Source organism: Erithacus rubecula (assembly GCF_903797595.1).
Source record: "Erithacus rubecula genome assembly, chromosome: 3".
Classification (NCBI taxonomy): Eukaryota; Metazoa; Chordata; class Aves; order Passeriformes; family Muscicapidae; genus Erithacus; species Erithacus rubecula.
Genome location: NC_136689.1, coordinates 68,443,733 through 68,463,389, shown reverse-complemented (window position 1 = coordinate 68,463,389; position 19,657 = coordinate 68,443,733). Strand labels below are relative to the sequence as shown.

Genomic DNA, 19,657 nt, shown 5'->3' with positions numbered 1-19,657 from the left:
ATGCACTTGCATTGTAATTCAAACTAGTTTTCTTTGTGCCAGATATGGTGGTGAAGACACATGTAACCAATTTTGTATTTTTTATGAAAATTGAAATAATTTTAAAAGAATTTACAGTTACTTTACTTGCCTCATAATGGCAGCTTCATTTTTCCCTTAACATCTATAAATTTTCATCAGAATAAAGACTAAAGAAATGTATACCTAGTAAATTTTCACATCATGCCTTTGTTTCGTCAAATGTTCATTTTAAAAGGCATATGCAAAAAACTCTTAAGACATACTGCATTGGCTGAACAAAGAGAGAAGTTTTTGTCCTCTGCCTGTTAGAAACACATTTCTAATCACCCTTACTTTTTCCTTCTCTCTTTTTTGTGCATTTCTTCCATACTTGTCTCATTTGGATAGCTCTGGAGGGAACCTCTATCTGAACCTGACATCTTGTATCCATTTGCACATGCAAACCTCAAGTCTTCCTCTGAAAAAAGGACACTTAACATATCCATCAGGTTTCTTTAGTGACACTCTGCAAGTCAGAGCAGAGAGAGCAGTAAACAACCACAACAAGCTCCATCCTGAGACTCCAGTTGAAAACATTCAACAATGTCCTTTTTTTCTGGTTTGGGTTGGTTTTTACTTGCCCCTCCTTTTAAAAAGGAAATGGTGATTTTTGGATACCCTTAAAACTATTTGCATGTTTTCCCTCTCACAAAAGCATTTTTAATATCCTATTTGTAATAATAAGCTTTTGTCCCTAATAAACATTAGCCACACATGTGGAAGACCTCAGTTACAACAGGCTGTTGTCTTGGTTGCAGCTTCTTTTCAAATTCAGCTGCACGTTGATTATTTTTAGGCAGTCTATGCATGCTATTTCATATCTTGTTTCTTAGCATATTTCAATTTTTACCCAAGCTTAAGCAGCTTTCCTTTAAATGCTTTTCTACTTGAAAATAGTAGCATATTGGTATTATATTTATACATGGTATTATGTAAATTTGGGAAGTCACCTGTGCAAAGAGGTAGTAATAGCTGGTTTCACTACTGTAAGATTGATGAAGAGTATATGACCTGCAGGATGTATGAGCACAGAGATTGTAGGCCCAGCTGCTTTACCAAACCTTTACAGCCTGTTAAGGGTTGGAAGGACACAGAAATGATGTGGGGCCTTTCTGCTCCTTTGGGGCAGGGAGCTTTGTGCTACTATTTTGAGCTGTAGTGTGTATAAGTAATGATTTAGAGGACTCAAAAAAAGATAACAATTTACATTGTCTCTCACTCTAACCTTACATGCTGCTCCATGGCTTTGCCCATCCAGCTGTTCCTGTTGCTTCTGTATTAATGTCTCTAGTCAGCAGCTTTCCATTTGAATGTTGATGCAAACAGATTTTGTTGTTCTGATTTGAACGTGAAGCACGTAGTTGAATTATGCATAAGCTTTGCTGGTCTGTTTGGGTTCAGGGCTAGGGACACATCTTCAGAATGACACTTGTATTATAAAGCATGTTGTATTTTCTGTGTGATGGAATGCATCTGTTCACCATGCTTTACCATACTTAGAAATGTGGCAGACCAGACAGGAATAAAGCTGAGATCATTCTAAATTATTTACTAATTATAAAAATCCCAAGCATTTGGGTTTTTTTCATAGCACTGTATAACTGCTAGGCTTTTCTCTAAATGAAGGTTGGTAAAGAGAACTCAAGTCCCTGTTTGTTCAAGATTGAAAATTATAAGAATTCTCTATTTTAATAAATGTGAAAATTACTAAAGCTGTATATGAGAGTAAAACCATCATAAGCAAACTGTGAGCTATGTCCTTAACAGCTGTTTGAAGAGTAGCCCATGAACTCAACAGATTGGCACTTGGTGTTGTTGCCAGTATAAATAATTGTGAAATGTATAAATGTTAAAATGTTGTAGTTGAACTGACATTCTAATACTTTCTGAATAATAAGTATAGGATGTTGCAACTTTGCCCCTCCAGGTGCTTTGCTTTGCAGCAATAGTATCTTATGTTCTTACACAGCTTCCCCCTGTTTTTCCTTCACCAGTTATTGTGTGTGAGGCCACACTCTGTTCCATGACTGTGCACTCATGCATGCACACACACACACACACACACAAATGTTGCTTAATAGGAACAACTGCTTTATATAGAAGCTTCTGAAAACTCAAGTTCCTTCCAATCTTTCACAATTTACTTTGGTTTAAATTCAGAGTTGGTAAAGCAGGAATGCTCTAACAAGTAGCAGAATGTAAAATCTTCCTTAGTTAGAGGATGTAAATACTGCCTGGTTTTGGTACTGCTATATTGACAGCTACTACTTTTCCCAGGGAAAAGCTTAGAATTTGTGTTCATTATGCAATGTGAGTAATCAGAATATAGTTAAAGATTAAAAAGACATTTCATAATTCTCATATAAACTTACTGATTTTTGTCTTCATCTCCTAAAACCAGCAAATACATACAAACTTCCTTACATGGGACACAAAATGGAAGTATCTAATCTTTCCTCTTTTTATTAATGAAGACAAAACCCACCATTTTGTTGAATAGGAAAGAAGTTTGCAACTTGGTTTGAAAATTAGTAGGTTTTCATATGAAGAAAGTGTGTAAAGGGCATTTGCAACATATGCAGCAAATGCTTGTGTATAACTTCATAGGTCATGTTAAAAAATCACCTAGGAACATCTGGATTCAAACAACTTTTGTTGTGTTCATGGATAGTGAATTTTACTGTGATTTCAGTCTTTTAATGTTTGGGATGCACTGCAATATATCTCTTCCTTAGTTTGCAAAAAGACTTGAGGAAGTACATTTCATGGATAGTTCAAGGATTCTCCATTGTCTACCTGCACAGACCAGCATGCATACTGCTCAAATGGTTGTTAAATATCAAGGAGTCCTGAATGACTTTCAGGAAAACATTTTGGCAGCTGGGAAGTTGCTGTTTGTCTCATTGTTAAAGCTGTGAGATGTATCACTTAATGTGGGGAAATCTACACACATTTGGCCTAGTCAGGACTTCTGTGTTGCACGTGACAGCCACCTATTATGATAAATACTGTTGTGTTGAGTTAGGAACAGCATTTACATGAAATTGTCAAATTCAAATTGACATCACTTTCATACTTACATAACTTTATTTATAATTAAAATAGTATCTGAAATAAAACATGCAATTACTTGCTAAAGGTTTAAGTTCAAGTTTTAAAATATCTGAAAATAAAGAAAACATTGTATTGTTGAATTTATGTTTGTGCTGATTGCCAGACCACTTTAGCTTTCTTCATGCCTTTGCATTTATGAAGCTCTAGTGTAGCAGTATTTGCTTAGCTTCTAATTTTGGTTTGCTTTTTGTGTTTTTTCTTTCTCTCTCTTGGTTGTGCCGTTCTTCTTCCCATGATACTGTGCTCACTCTTTCCGTGCATCACCTGTGATACCCCCCTGCTCCGACCATTCAGCTGTTGGTGAAGGGGGTACATGAAACTCTGGTAGCTCAGAGAGTTGTTCCTGCTCTCATTACTCTCTCCAGTGACCCTGAAATGTAAGTTCCCTGACTGTCTTATATACCTAGCATCCCTCTTAATACTTAAAAAGAAGTAACCATCAGTTATGTCTCTTAATCTAGCTGAACAAAAATTGAATTACTGTTAAAGCAAAGTAACCTTTAAATCTCATATTTCTAAATGAAAGGGTTTACTGCAATACCTGGAATTAAACTGTATAAAAATGCTGAATAAACTTTAAATAGAGAACTTAAATCGATGTAATTTAATTTTTTTTTTCTATATTTAATCACATTCTCAGTTTTCAAATTTGCTTACATCATTTTTAGCAGAAAGCTGGATACTACTATTCTGTTGTGCTATCAGCTTTGCTACTGCAAAATTAAGTATCATCTGCATTAGTGAAATGCAAAGTACTTTTGGCTGCATCTCATTTCTGATAGGCAGCCATGGCACTTCATTTCCTGGACATTCTGATGTGGTATTTCTTTCAAGCTAAGGAGGGATGCTTTGCTAATCTCACTAACAACTTGGTACTAACAGATGCTCCAGCATGAATAGAGTCTAGTGGCTTTAATGTCTTGTGTGGGTGACTAAACCAAGAACAACCCCAAGAGTCTGCCTGCCCATCCTCAGTCACAGCTAACCCAGTTCTTCAGTTTACCAAAGCGTTTTTTATTGCATGTTGACTGGTTTACAGCTGACTCTTCGAGGCATGAGTGAAGCATTAGTTGACAAGCGGGTTGCTCCGGCCCTTGTTACCTTGTCCAGTGATCCTGAATTGTGAGTTTCAGACTGAGACCTTGAGTTAATCCTGGTCTGCTTTTTCCTGGTCTGCTTTTTTTTTTTCTTTCATCATTGCTACAAACTAATGTAACTTAAAAGTACTAATTATTTAATTTTTATTTAAGTAATTTTGTTCTTGGTGTTGGATACATCTTAAAGACACTTTTCTTCCATTGTAGTTCAGTAAGGATTGCTACAATTCCTGCTTTTGGGACCATCATGGAGACTGTTACTCAGAGAGAGGTAAGACACCTGTGTTTTTGTGGCATAAGAAGTGGATGATTTATTTTGATAAATCCAGAATAAAAGGAAAGGCAACTCCAACTCATAAATTATTTTGTTCTTTCTTTGTCATATTCTCTTCCAAAGTGCTTTCCGGTTTTGCAATGGCCTTTTTTTTTTTTCCCTAAACAAACCAACCCTTATAACTAGTAAAAACATTTCCTTCTAAATCTCAACCAAGCATAAACAAACAGAGACAGATAAGTAGAGGGGGAGGCCTGTGCTTGAAGATGGGAAATCCCATGCTCAAAATGTTTTTTAAAAACTTCTCCAGTACAGTTGTGAAATCTAACTCCATTATTTCCAGCTGAAATAGTTCCATTTTAAAATGGTGACCAAAAACATCCACATATTGTACTATTGTATATTACTGTTTTACATGCTTTAGGGTGTCCTGCTTGGCTCCCAAATACTTTAGAAGAGGATAAGACCCTTATTGTTCCAGTCATATCTGCTGGTTTAGCCCTTGGTGTCCAAGATGGCAAGACATGACATTAGCAAAGTATTCCTTGAAGATAATGTAGAGATCCAAGTCCTCCATGGTTTTTTCAATGATGATAGTATGGTAATAGATAAGAATTCTGAAGACAGTCAGGATTCTGCTGTAAGCAGTAAAAAATCGGATTTTGTTCCATGTAACAACTGTGCAGTTGAATTTCTTCTCTTAGTCCTCACAGCTTTTTGCAGAGTTTGCATTCTTCCCGTAATTTCAACATATTCTAAAAGAATGTGTTTGAGGAAATGTGAGTAATGTGAGTCAAGTCAGTGATGACTCACATGTACTTGGAAGATGAAAAAGTCAGAATTTTGTAGCTTGGAATGCATGCCTATAATCAGTTGGGAAGAATATTGTGTTGTTACCACACAGAAATTACTGTATCCATTGCACTAATTATAATAAGCCTTAGAGTACTGAGGTGATAGCACCTTCCAAAATATATTATAAACTGTTATTTTTTTCAACTTTGAATCCAAATTAAATACCAATCTCATCTTATTTTTGGTTTTCTAGCCTTTAGTTGAAGAAATCTTTTTAGTTCCGTTGGTTTTATGTGGTTACTTTTGCATCTCTGTCATCTGTAAAAGAAAAAAATTCATTTAATTGAGATACATTATGAAATTAATTGAGATTGAGATACATTACAAAAATGCCATTAATTGGTTTCTAATTAAGCAGGAAAACTATGTAGTTATTAATAGTAAGAGGGGAAATTGTAATAGCAGGTAAAAAAAAAGGGAGTATCAGACTCAAGGAAACCTCAGGAGGAAAGATCAGCTATATGGGAATACTTGTCTGTTGTTAAAAGATATATCAGATTAAAACCCTGGTAATAGTCTTTAAAACATTAAAATCTTTAAAACATAGAGGTGCATTGAAGAGTTTGAAACATCCTGTTAGAAAAAATATGTAAGTTGGAGGAAAGTCCACAATGTGTCACCTGAAATGCAAAAGATTGTAAACATGCTCTGAACTGATCATAGCACTTTCTAGCATCTTCATTCTTTTGTCTTCTTCCTATTTCTCTGGGAATATTTAAGCTTCTGGAGAGAGTAAAAATGCAGCTGGCATCTTTTCTGGAGGACCCTCAGTATCAAGACCAACATTCTTTACATACAGAAATCATAAAAACATTTGGAAGAGTTGGACCTAACGCTGAGCCCAGATTTAGAGATGAATGTAAGTTGTATCCATGGGAAGATGCAGTCTTCCTCTCTGTCCAATAGGTATGCTGCTTACATTGATGGGGTTTTTCTTTCTTTTCTGTAAACTCTTTATTATTTCAGAGGTACTCCAAGGTACCTTGTTATTTTAGGTGGTGCTACCACAATTTTTTATTTCAAGTTTGAGTCAATCCATTAAATGTGCAAGGGCAATCCCATCAAAAGCAGTTGTTTGCAGTTCTTATTCCATGCTGATGTGTGAAGTTTCAGGTGGCCTGCCGGTGCCACTTAGCACTTGTTTAATGCTAAACAAGTCTGTGGAAAGCAGTTTCAAATACTTATTCTTGTATTTACTTTTCCAGTTGTTATTCCACACTTGCACAAGTTAGCCTTGGTCAACAACCAGCAATCTGTTGATTCGAAGAGACTGGATATCGCTACCCACCTGTTTGAGTCCTACAGTGCTCTTTCCTGTTGTTGTATCCTTTTTTCAGGGGAGGTTTGGCTGTTGTTTCTCTGGTGGTGAGAGAAATTTAATATTAGAGAAATAACTAAGTTTGTCTTTGAATCTGTCTTGCAAAACGTGGTCTATTCAGCATAAAGGGAAGGTTTTCAGAAATGGTGAATATCATGGATTAGCTGGACACCAGGTGCCCACCAAGCCTCTTCCATTCCCCTCCTCATCAGGATGGGTGAGGGTGGGGGAGAAAATCCAGTGGAGGAAAAACTCACGTGTCAAAATAAAGGCAGTTTAACAAAGCATGAGCTATGCATGAAGACAAAGCAAAAGTGAAGATTTACTCTACTTTCCATTAGCAAGCAATGTCCAGCTATTCCCCAGGAGGCAGGGCTTCAGCACATGTAGCAGCTGCTCCAAAAAACAAGCATCACAGTAACAAATGGTCTCCTGCCTTGCCACTACCACTTTCTCTTAGTTTTTATATCTGAATCATAGGTATAGAACATCCCTCTGGTCAGTTTGGGTCAGCTGTCCAGGCTGTGTGCTCTCCCCCAGCCTACTGATGGAGGGGAATATTGAGAAATAGCACCAATGCTGTGCCAGCACAGCTCAGCAGTAGTCTAAGCATTGGTGTGTTACCAACACCTTTCTAGTACCAATGCAAAGCACAGCACTCTTGATCTTAATCAATAAATCAAGAAAAAAAATCTTAAAATAATTGTATAGAGGTATGAAACACATGATGTTAAATATGTTGAAGATCTTTTTCCCATTTTATTAGTCATGAAATGTCAAATGCTGTTCCATTTTCTTAGTTTTGCTGCTGCCCTTTTGTTCCATCAAACAACATTATTGGAAGACAGAAAAAGAGTATAATTTCAAAAGTCAATCCTTACAATACCTTAACAACCTGGGGTTTAGTTATTTCAGAGGATTTAATGGTCAATCACTTTCTACCAGGACTGAAGTGTTTACGAACCGACATGGAACATCTCTCTCCAGAGCATGAGGTGAGCAGCTATGTTTACTGAGTGTGAAATGTAGATGGCAGAAGTTAAAATGTGATGGTGTTTAAAACCAGAAGGTAAGGAAGACTGCTCCTAAGTGGTATGCTCATGGCATTGAGGTTTTTTTGATAAAGAATGGGTCACATGATTTAAAAACCAGTAAAATCTTGTAAAATGTATTTCTAAGCTGAGGACCTCTGCAGACAAATACTCAACTGTCATGTACAAACACAGATCTTCCTAGAATGAAAGTAAAGGAAATGTTTTTACCATCTTTATGTTAATCAAACCAAGGATGCACTAAAATCAATGGCTACAATATACCCAAGGAAATGTAAATAAAATTGGTGGAGTGCTGGAAAAAAACTATTAAGGATTAGGGAAGTATAGTCCTAAAATACCTGGGGTACACTTCATATCTGGAGTACTGTGTCCAGTTCTGGGCTCCCCAGCACTAAAGCATGGACTTAGTGGAGAGAGCCCAGTTGAAGGGCTGGAGGAGAAAATGAGAGAGCTGGGACTGTTCAGCCTGGAGAAGAGAATTTTATCAGTACCTGCAGAAAGAATCCAAAGAGGACAGAGCCAAATTCTTCTTAGTGGTGCTCAGTAACAAGACCAGAGACCATGGGCAGAGCTGGGTTGTTTTTTTTTTTTTTTTTATTGTGAGAATGACTGAGCAGTGGCTCACATTGTCCAAAGAGGTTGTGGAGTCTAAATGCTTGGATACTCAGAAGCCATCTGGACAAGTTCTTCCTTGGCATTTGGCTTCGGGTGATCCTGCTTGAGCAGGGGGTTGGACCAGATGATCCTCCAGGGGTCCCTTCCAACCTCAACTACTCTGTGATTCTGTGAATTGTAAAAACCAGATTAAAAGAAGCAGACAGGACAACATGGGAGTGAACAAGATCTCTGGTAGGAGGAGCTTACAGAAAGCAGCAAAAAACCCCAAAAAGTTAGCAGAAGAGGCCAGCTTGATCAACTTGAAAATCTTGGCCAAATGCACTTTTTTGGTAAGTACTTGAAGAGGATGAATACTAACAGATTGAACCCTAAAGATGTAAAATGAGTAGTAGAAATAAAAGAGATGGCATTTCATTGCATGTTGGAGAAAATCTTAACAGGATGAACATTTCAAGGGATGGAGGCAAAGATTTAATCAGAATGTACAGAAGTTATAGTCTTTGAAGGTTAATTCTGCACTTTCATGAATTACTTTGTATGTGAGAAAATTACTTACTTTCCTTGTGTTTGCAAAAGTGACTGAATTGAGATGATTGTATTCTGTAGGAGTTCTGATTTCTTATATTCAGTAACAAAGTACCTTCTTCAGTTACATTTTCCATGTAAATGCCATAGTATCAATCTTTTATTTTCTGTATATTATTGTTGGAGGAACTTTTTAACCTCAAAGGAAAGGATCTGAGTTCAAAAGGCTGAGTCAGAAAGAGCAGCAGTGACCTGAGCATCACTCAAAGGCAACAGAATTGTGCTTCCTTATCACAGGCAGCACTGGAGGTGTGGCAATGACATTCTGTGTTCAGAGAGAGGTGGAAGATGGACTGGGAGGTCTTAAGCATATATCTGAAAGCTGCAGTAGACAAAAGTTTCATTTTCTTTCGCCAATGGGGTAACTGATATGAATTCTGCTACTTCATTTTTGTAGTTAATGTAACTTCTAAGGTTTAAAGACATAGCCAGTTCAAAAGATACTCTGAATTAGAACAAGGGGTTTGATTGAGTCGGAATCTTGTAGTCAGAGAAGGAACTGAGGAAGGGAATAGGATTTAAAATAAATCAGTAAGTAAAGACAGTGCTCAATCCTCCATTACCACATTCTGCATTACTATGCTTAAGTGACTTCAGGTGTGATGCCTAATGCTTTGTTTTTTTAGCCAAAGAGCAATATAAAATTAAAAATATTTACTTGTGCTCCAGTGAGAACTCACTACAGTCTTTAAAATTTTTATCCTTTTTTTTTTTTTTTTTTTTTTTTTTTTTTTTTTTTTGTAGAGATGTAAATCTAGTGCTTGATCAGCTTCCCACTTCAGTAGGATTTTGGTAGGCATCATGATGGAGGCTTCTGAGGCCCACTGAGTTCTAGTGTCTATTTTGGAAGCCTTCTATCTAAAAATCCTGTTTTCTGAAATGAATGCCATTTACTGTCTCAAATAATTAGACATTTGCATAAACAGAATTAAGCCTTTTTTTCCATTATTTTGGCCACTATGGTGTTATTGATATTCAATGGCATATCACTTGACAAATACACATTTTCTAAATCACAGAGCCTTAGCTCTGATGGCATTAACGTCAGTACAGAGTTTATCCTCATCTTGGAAGGGTAACATTGTTGAATTTGCTGTCTGGCAGCATTCACCACTCATACCTCATACTTGTTTTCCTTTATTTCATATAAATGAAGGTTTAAATTGGGCATTTAGGTCAGACCTTCTCATCTTTAAAGGAAACATTTCATCTTTTGCAGACATTCAGATACTTTACTAGCATCTCTAGTTCAATAAATCCCTTCTTCCTCATTTTCCACTTGCCTTCTGTGGGTTTTCAGAGCAAGTGGATTTGAGTTTCACGACAGTGAGTCAGTACTTGGTAAAAATATTTAGTCCCTATACTGCAGTATTGTTTATAAGACTTCAGCACGTTTAGTCTCATAAGTGTCTCTAAATATAGAGTTAGTGCTCTAAAATATTTTTCTTTAAGGCAATGTGATTTCATAATCAGTCCTATGACCAAACAAAGAACCCAAGGGTATAGGTCTGAGAAGTATGTGCAAAGGCATAATGTAGAAATTTAGAAATTAATTTGTGGAAGAGGCAAGAATTGCTCCACTTCATCCAGGAATTACACAGCCTTCCCAGAAGGAGCTGTGCAGTGGATGGGAAATCCATCCTGTTATTGAAATGATCCTTGGTTCTGATGAATTATTCTCCCCTTTGATCAAGACTTCATATTGTTGATATTTGAATCATCTGGATTCAGATGTACAAAAATGTAGGAAAGCTCCAGTGTACAGGTAGAAATGCTAAGTAACAAAAATTATGGTAGCTGTGCTTAGAAATTTCAGGGCTTTTATGATAAAGAAAAAAAGCTTGCTTTTTCACTAGAATTCTGAATGTATTTCTCTTGTACCTTTGTACACTTGAGCATTAAGTATTTGTATAGCATTTTGTGCAAATGGAGGACAGCAAATTTAGCAAAAAGAGTTGTAGTCCTGCTTGAATGCTGCTCTCTAAAACACTCAAGAGTGTGTAATACCTGCTACCTAAAATGTTTCAAATGCTGAAGTAATACTTTTGGAAAAATACAGTGAACAGTGGCACAGATCTATAGACCAGGCCACATCTTATCAGTGTAATTAATGGTTGTGCTGCAGACTTGACAGAAAACACCATTTTAATTTATACAAATGCACTTTAAAATAATCACCAGTTGGTATTAACTATTAGTGACTCATCTTTATTATTGAGATTGAAAATAGGTTTCTTCATTTGTTATATATATTGAGGTTTGGTAAGACAGTACTCATTTTAATTGCTTGTAGCTTTGAGATTTTAAGTTTAGTGTCTCAAAAAATATTTAGCTTTCTTTTGAGCTGTGGCAGAGGAAGTTTCCATTTAGGCAGTGTATATATATCTGTGTGTGTGTACATATTTATAGTTTCATACTTTGCTTTCTAACTTTTTTGCCTAAGTGTTTCAAAACGGTTTTGTCTTAATGTGTTAAAACAGTACTGCTGTGAACATGTTCCATGAATTAATTGTATGATTTTTTTTTAAAGCTTGCTATTGGGAATCATTCCTTAATTTTTGGTTAAATGTAAAAATGTCAGTGTGGAGGTGTCTTAAATCTTAAATACTCTGCAGAAACCTTTAACACTGTAATTGCTTAAATAAACAAAAAAAGCCATGAGTCATAGGAACTCTGCAAGACATCAGTGGAATGATATCAAGTTGAATTTAGCACTTCCTTCTATTAAGATGTTGGTCTTAGGATGCCACCACAGTTTTTTCTTTCCTTGCTTTTTCTTTCATGCATAATGTTGAAGATACAGTGTCACAGATGTTGTTTTAGCTCTGTTTTTAAAAGCCTGGGAGGAAAGGATGGAGTCCTGAACTTCTGTAACTATCTGGAAAACATTTTCTTCCTTAAGTTATTTTGAACGTTTTTGTTGTTTCTAACCACAAGGCATTATCAGATAACTAGAACTCAAAGGCACTTGAAAAAAAAGAACAGGGAAACATTTAAACAGTTCTGCTAATGTCAGAATTATTTGCAGAGTAGATTTCATGAGAAGTGTTAACGTAAGAGGAAAAATGTCAAATGTTATGTATCTCTCTTCCTTATGTGTCTTAGGTTATTTTGAGCTCCATGATAAAAGAATGTGAACAGAAAGTGGAAAACAAGACCGTCCAAGAACCGCAAGGGTAAGACTTCCACTTCCCTTTTTTCTGTGTGCCTCCAGAGTAATGTTCTGTGGAGCATATTCCATAATGGTGTCCAAGGTTTGTGACCTGAAATCCTGCACTGACATATTTGAAAACAGATTTTAGAAACTTTAGTACAGTGGTTGATTCTGTCTCCAGTGTAAAACACAGGACAGTTTTTAATAGGAATTATGTTCTTTGTTCTTAATTTTTTATTCATTTAAAGCAGTATTTTAATTTCTGTCCTGAATCTGAGAAATCAGGGGGTGCCCAGCCTAGGTGCTTAAAACAATGTATGTAGCAAGCACTCAACCTGCAGACTGAGGGAATTGTCCTGATCCTGGGAATGGCTTGCTTCAGGTTGCTGTCCTAGTTTGCACATGACTGGTGCACACAAGAACAGTTTCTCCAGTGTATAAACTGACCCTTGTGTGAGTGTGCTGGTTAGGAAGTAGGCTGACTTTGAGCAAATGCCACCCGTGCTGCACTTTGGTAAAACACCCTTTCCACAAACACAGAGTAAACCCAGCTCTCCAGGGAGGCAGCAGACACAGATCATGTGTGCACTTCCTGATAACAAAAGTAGCCAACAGACCCACGTTGGACATGGAAATTTAGAATGCTCAGTGTCATTATGATGAGTTGGATGTGCTCTGTTGCCTGCATATTGCCTGGAATGGCATGCCTGCAGGTAAATTCTTGTGGATTATTATATAACTTAATAAATCCTTAGCAGTGTTGCCAGCAAGTGTGTGAGAAGGTACCTGAAAAGAGAATCTGTTCTCAGTCCCAAGGCTTTGTCATGAGAATTGAGACAATTCCTGAAGCTTGTTCATGTCATGCTTCCTTGTCTGTAACAAACTGATAGAATTTGCTTCTTCAAAGAGCTCGCCCATAGTCCTGGAAGTTTGAGAATGACTAAAACAAGAAAGGTGTGCAAGAACTGAACAGAAAAAACATAAAGTAGAAAAAGAGTCAGTCTCTCATGTGCCAAGTAAAATAGTTCAGGCTTTACTAGTAGTAAGTACTTTGAAATCACAGTCAGTCCTATTAAGCCATTGCAGAAAGAGATAAATGCAAACTTCATACAATATCTAGAGTATTTTCTTTAGGAATGCAACTGAGATATGGAAAGGGTAAGTCTTTGCAATCTGTTCCTTTGTTCTTTAATTAGTCTTCCCCTTTCTTATTCAACATCAGGTTACAGTTGCAGTCTTGTACTGTAGAAAATTAACAAGAAATATTTTACCACTGAAAAAATGACCTTTTCATATACATAAATATCTCTGTTTTCTTGCTAAGTGCTTGCTAATTTCAGTTCCTAATTTCAGTGACGAGTATATATTTGACAAAGGATTTAAATGTGACTGGGATATAAATTATTGGGGTTTGTTAACAGCATGGGAATGCATGCACAGAAATCAAAATGGGTGCAAAAGCAATCTTCAGATGTTCTTGTCTTTTTTCCTTGCTGTTAGAAAAAGCTGGTCAAATAATACAGGATCAAAGAAATAGTTTTTTCAGAAGATAAACTGAATTTTTAAATATTGGATAACCACTTCTGTTAAATATTTTCTTTAACAATTAACAAGGTATTTTCAGTCATGGGTAACAACTTACATTAGAAACTGATAGCTATAAAATGCCTATCAGGAATGTTTGTTTTGGCCTAGAGCTTCTCCACAAAACAGGTAGAACATCTGATTCATCTAGACACCAGAAAAAAATTTGTTTACACATTTTTTTTTTGTTTGTAGGTTGGGTTTTGTTTTGGTTTTTAAACCAATAAATAATAAATGCAAGGACTGATTGTTTTCTGTAGGACTGATTGTTTCAAACAAGGTATACTATTGCTTTGTTGGGTTCCTGGATTACTTTTTAAAGATGTGAGATGTTTCATGTTAATTTTTGCTATGTTTAAATATTCAGTTTGCATAGTAATGGAAGTACTTGGGAGGCATATTCAAACTTCTAAGTATGCAGGATGCTGTGGATTATTTTTCTATTTACAGTAACATAGTATTAGAAAGCATGAACTTCCAGGCTCTGCAGTTGTTACTTTTTAATTTTTGACATCAGATGGCTGACATCCCCCCAAACTATTCCAAGAACCAATGGAATGCCTCCTTGTTTTCCTCAGTCTTATTGAGGATCATTAGGCTAATGAAAGTACAGTTTGTTTAAAACTACAGGTTTGTCACCAGTTGCTAGGCTTTCTTTTCTGAAGTGAGCAGTTTTATTTTTGTAATGCTGCTAATGCTTGGAATGTACAGTATTTCCCAAATAAGTTTTCATACCTATATGTAACTCTGGGGTACTTCATAGAGTGAGATAGCTTCTTGTCCTTAACTTAGCTGATAAGTGAGTGTAAACTGTTACTTATGTAATTTTTATGTCCTAGCTCTATCATGAAATCAAAGGAAATTGCATAAGGCATCCATCATACTGTAGCAGTAATTTCCCTGCTGAGTTTTATCAGCTGGAAATACATGATTCATTAGTTGGCTGGAGATGTTTAATCAAGCCAAAGATGTCTGGCTACGTGATTGTGCCTGAAATAAATATTTTACTTTAAAAGTTTATAATTAAACTATTTGCAAATCCACAGTACAGCTTTAGTGAGAAGCTTCTCTTTTATTTTTAAGGTACTTTTAAAAGAACCAGAAATCATTATCACTAAGCATCTTTTTTTGTGGTGTGAAATGGGAGAAAATACTGGGTACATCCCTTCTGCCTATGAAGAAACCATTCAAGTTCTACTGAAACAATTCAGAGTTAACTTCAGTTTGATCTCCTTGATGCAAGTGTGTCTAACAGAACTGTTTATAACTTTTCAGACTGCAAAGTCAGTTCCTGGAATCTGGCCTTTGCCAGTAAGACAGATTTTGTGGTCTTAGCTATAATTTTGAAATGCAGTGTCCAGGCTGAGTTTACAAGGGAGAATTTATTTTAATGTTTTCTCAAACTATCCGTGTCCAATGTTGAATAACACTTGCCTTTTTGTCTACAAATATAGGAAGTATGGAATATTTGTTGATATTCCTGCTATGTAGATTCGCTTGTCTCAAGACAAATGATTCCTACTGTGCTGAACAGTTATATATATCTGAAATTAAGTTCACTAATTTGTTGTTAATAAAAAGAAAATACGTTAATTTCACATAATAGGGATCATTTATTAACATATTATTCAAAGCTTAGCATCCCTAACTTCAGCATTGATTAGATTGCTTCTTCCAGTCCAGTTTGTGGGAAACCTATAAATTCACCATTGTCCTATCTAGTATGTCTCAAGCAGGAACATCCAAGCATAACAGAAGCCACATTCACAACAACCAGAAGGAGAAATTCCTTACCCAACGAGGGGCTGACCCAGTAGGACTCAGGGTGGGATTTGCAAGAAATTTAAGGAGATCGAAAGAAAGCTGATCAAGTAATTAATAAAAAGATAAAGATTTATTAAGATTTCTTACATTTACAATCCTCATCAATTTTTAATTCTGCTCAGGTGGAAGTAGTTGGAAAATAAAGCGTTGAAAATTAAGGAGAGAGGTCACTGTTTTGTACTTACCCTGCTTTTGCTAATCTCTACCTGTCTGCTAATGTCAATGTTGGAGGCAGGTTACTTGGGTTAATAAAAAGGTCTGTGTCTGAACTAATACTGTTGAACTTACACTAAATAAACATAAGGATTGGCATTTCTGATGAGAAGTAAAGACAGTCTCTCACAGAGGTATTTGTCAGTACAGCAATTCCCCAGTAGGTAGCAAAAGGTAATATGTTGACATCCAGAGGTACTAAAAGTGAGTGTGTGCAGAAATATTTTATCATTTTCACAAGCACTGTAAGGATATTGTAATAAATTTAACAGTCTATATATGGACTAGGTAGTGATGGGGTTTTGATTCTTGACTGACTGGTCTTTTTTGTTGCAACCTCTGAAACAAAAAGACAATTTAGTTGCTTAATAAGTAACAACATAATATTCTTTTTAGTTTGTAGTCTTATGCCACTAAATGTTTTTCTTTCCTAGCTCAATGTCAATTGCAGCGAGTCTGGTGAGCGAGGATACAAAGACCAAGTTTTTGAACAAAATGGGCCAGCTAACTACATCAGGTGCAATGTTGGCTAATGTGTTCCAGAGGAAGAAGTAAGATGGGAAAAGGAACTCCCAGCTAACACTAAGGTGGACCTCACAGAGACTGGTTTCTGTACTTGAAGTACTTGCCTTTTAATTTCTTCTGTCTTATGTTCTTGTAGTATAATTTTATTCTAACCTCCAAAGATATTTGCACTGCTTTTGAATATCGCTGTGTATCTGTTAATTTTGGGTTAACTGTGGTTGATATAAAACTGAAATCATAGTCTGTACCAAGTCCCTGTTCTGTGTTCTTGTCTTTCCAGCATAATTTTTTTTATATAGTGGAAGGTTCTGGTTTTTTTTTTATTTTCTGACAGGATATCAGCAAATATCTGTATTATACATGGAGCTATTCTGACGGTACTTAAAATAATGTAAATTTGAAGTCATTGTCATGAAGTAATAAAAGTGGAGATTACTTATGTATTTAAATTATGAGAGAGTAATGCAGATTTTTTAATTATGTTTCTAAAAAGAAGAGGAAGAGCCACCAGCATTTGTCTGTGCTTCTAGGGTTGTTTTTGTAAGTACTGTGCATCTTGAATCCAGAGGAATTGCAGTATCTAATGTATGAGACTGCTTGCACTGCATCAGTCTGCAGGGAATGCTCATGTTTCACGTGCTTTATGCTGACATTGTAAATGCTGTACAAAGTCCTTCACATAAAATTCTCACATCTATGTGGGTTTTTTGAGGGATTTTTTCTTTTGTAGGAGTTTTTTTTTTAATTTATTTTAAAGCACTTTACAAGTCTACACATCCACAGGCACATCGGTTAAGTAAAGGAAAAACATGATAAATGAATAATTGCTAATATATGTGTAAACTACCACACAGGGTCCCCCATACAGTTCTGCAGGCAGAGGAAGCCTTGCACAAGAGAGACAGCTTTCATCTTGCACTCAGTGTGCAGTTATGTGGGCTCTGAAAACTAAAGATATTTTGTTGTTTAAATTGAATTTCAATTCAAATTTTATTTTGGAGTATTTGAGATTATACTGAGTTGGATGTGCAGTTTCTTTAAAATGTTAACTAGACTGCCTACATACTTTTTGAAAATGACATTACAGGGACTATATTCAACTACCAAATATTTTTGTTAGCAAGGAAGCATTAACAACTAAATCCTTTTCTTATGCAGCACTTTCACCCCCCCCTCTTTATTTCAATGTAAGCTTCTGAAAGTAAACTCAAGTGCATGCATGAACTGGTATGAGGTAGCAAAATATAAAAGCTCAGGATTTCTCTGACATGGTGTCATTCAGCTGGAAGTACGGATGTCTTTGAGGACAGGGAAACCAAAAAAGAGCAAGGGAATAAAGTATTCCCTCCTGAAACAGAATATGGATGGAATAACAGATTGGGTATCACCCTTAGATGGAGATAAAGGAGATAACTTGAGGCTTCTGACTGCTTCTTGTGTGTGCCTGTTGGCTCTGCATAGCTGTTCCTGCCACGTTTGTGTTGTGACAGGGCGTGCTGCTCACGTGCACTCCCTTGGTCCCCTTGCCCTGCGCTGGTGGAACATTTTTCTGGAGGTTACAGACCGCTCCACGCCTTCGTGTTGCTCGTTACCATGAAAGTATGCTTTTAGCAGACTGACTGTGAAATGAAGACACATTCCTGAGGAATGGGAAGTGGTGACGTTCCTCTCTATTGTTCTGTTGTCAATAAAAAGTTTTGTATACCTGCCTTGTCTTGTTACTTCTGCTCTTCTCTGAAAAAGACAATCACATCAATAGAGCTGTTACAGGATAGAGTCTAATGCAAAAGAATTGTTTAGCTTTAACTCTTTCTGCACAGTAGGTGGTAGACTGAACTTGCTGAATTTCCTATCTCTGTGCTTGGCTTCTAGACTTGTGGCTTTACTGCCACAAGGTCTGTCTCCTGTGTTTTGTTTTGGATTTTTTTTCTCCTCTTTTCTGCCTTCTCGACCAGTTGCAGTGCTAGAGACAGCTTTATAACTCCATGGTTAAGCTGCTGCTTTCTAAAGCAGGGCACCTGCCTGTGAGAGTGGCTGCTCACCTACACTGAACTTCATCCTGTGTTTGGAAAACTTGCAAATTCACACGAGCCAAAAGACTCTTACTGCAATTTAACTGTGGAGAAAGTTGGAGGAAGGTCTTTAGTTTGTTAGTACAAATGCAGCATCTTTACCCCCATAGGGTAGGTAATTGGTCCAGTCCCTCCAGCCCCTTGAAAAGTGTAGCTTTTGCTACTCAGGGTTCTACTTCACATCAGTTGTAGGAATTTGAGTGAGGATCCCAAGAAGACCTGCACTGTAAATACTGAGGTGAAATAATTTACTGTGTAGGCAGCAAACTTCCAATGCAGGTTATTCTTCAGGAGTTTTGCCTCCTAAATTTCAGATCTCAGGAGTTTTTGAAAGTGTTTATTAGTTTTCAAATATGAACAGACTTCCAGAATTGCAAGAACTTGTTCTGTGGAGGGGCTTGGTGATATTTGGGGTTTTTTTCTGATCATTCCTCTTACCTGTGGCACTGTTGGATTCAGGGCTGGAAAACAGAGATCCATTTAGTGAGAAGACTATTTTAAATCAACCTTCCCCCCCCCCCCCCTTTCCTGTTACTATTCAAAATAAGTGAACCTTCTGAGAGAAAACGTTTTGTTAGGAGAAAGCAGTTCATCCCCTAAGAGTTGTCTTCAATTGCTTATGGCTGTACCTGAGTAAGGATTCTGTAAAAAACCTACATGTTTGCTTTATTGGCATTGCCTGAACATCTTCAGCATCCTAGCCTTAAATGTCAAAGGTCTCATGCTGCCCCTAGTGAAATTCAGACAGAATCCTAGTATCTTTATTTAAAATACTGATTCTTGTCTTAAACAAAAGTGATCAGTGGGCTGAAGGTACCTGGCTGCCTCAATATATGTTTTCTGTAGATTAAGCATAAGGCTAACTGATACTATGCCTACATTTTGTTCTGAAAGAGATTGCTTTCTAGAACTCTAAATTAGGCAAATTGTTCTTTTTGTATCTTCTATGCAAGGTGAATAAAGGGAGCTACATAAGAAAAGCTGTTCAGTCTTCTGCCAGTCTCTTCCTACTCCCCTTCTGCTGCAAGAAGGAAAACAATCCTGCTATTACTGAAAGTATATTCTGGTTAGAAGAACTAAGAGCAGTGTTTGGATTTGGAGCTGGAGAAGGTGAAGAATCTGATGGATTGAAAGATTAAGAATTACCATGAAAAACATCTGTTGTGATGGACAAGGAGGAGCTTTTGTAATATATTGCGGGAATTCATTGCTACATAGGGATGATAAGATGATTCAAAAAGATTCTGCAGAAAAGTAGATTTGTGAGATATTTCTACTCTCTCTGTTGTGACACTGCTAATGGACTTCT

The 19,657-nt window shown here is 36.7% G+C and overlaps 1 protein-coding gene across 5 annotated transcripts in view; it reads left to right on the top strand.

Moving 5' to 3' along the window:
• RELCH (RAB11 binding and LisH domain, coiled-coil and HEAT repeat containing) overlaps window positions 1-17,985 on the top strand; it is a 73,770-nt gene extending 55,785 nt beyond the window's left edge. For 3 of the 5 annotated variants that reach the window (XM_079301625.1, XM_079301623.1, XM_079301627.1), the window contains 7 exons: window positions 3,469-3,551; window positions 4,479-4,542; window positions 6,121-6,259; window positions 6,606-6,722; window positions 7,625-7,713; window positions 12,082-12,152; window positions 16,186-17,985. In XM_079301625.1, coding sequence (XP_079157751.1) covers window positions 3,469-3,551; window positions 4,479-4,542; window positions 6,121-6,259; window positions 6,606-6,722; window positions 7,625-7,713; window positions 12,082-12,152; window positions 16,186-16,306 — 684 coding nt within the window. In that variant the 3' untranslated portion in view covers window positions 16,307-17,985. Of the gene's footprint in view, window positions 1-3,468; window positions 3,552-4,213; window positions 4,297-4,478; window positions 4,543-6,120; window positions 6,260-6,605; window positions 6,723-7,624; window positions 7,714-12,081; window positions 12,153-16,185 lie in introns of those variants that run through there. The other 2 variants (XM_079301624.1, XM_079301626.1) reach the window with 2 other exon arrangements.
• Window positions 17,986-19,657: the final 1,672 nt, after the last annotated feature.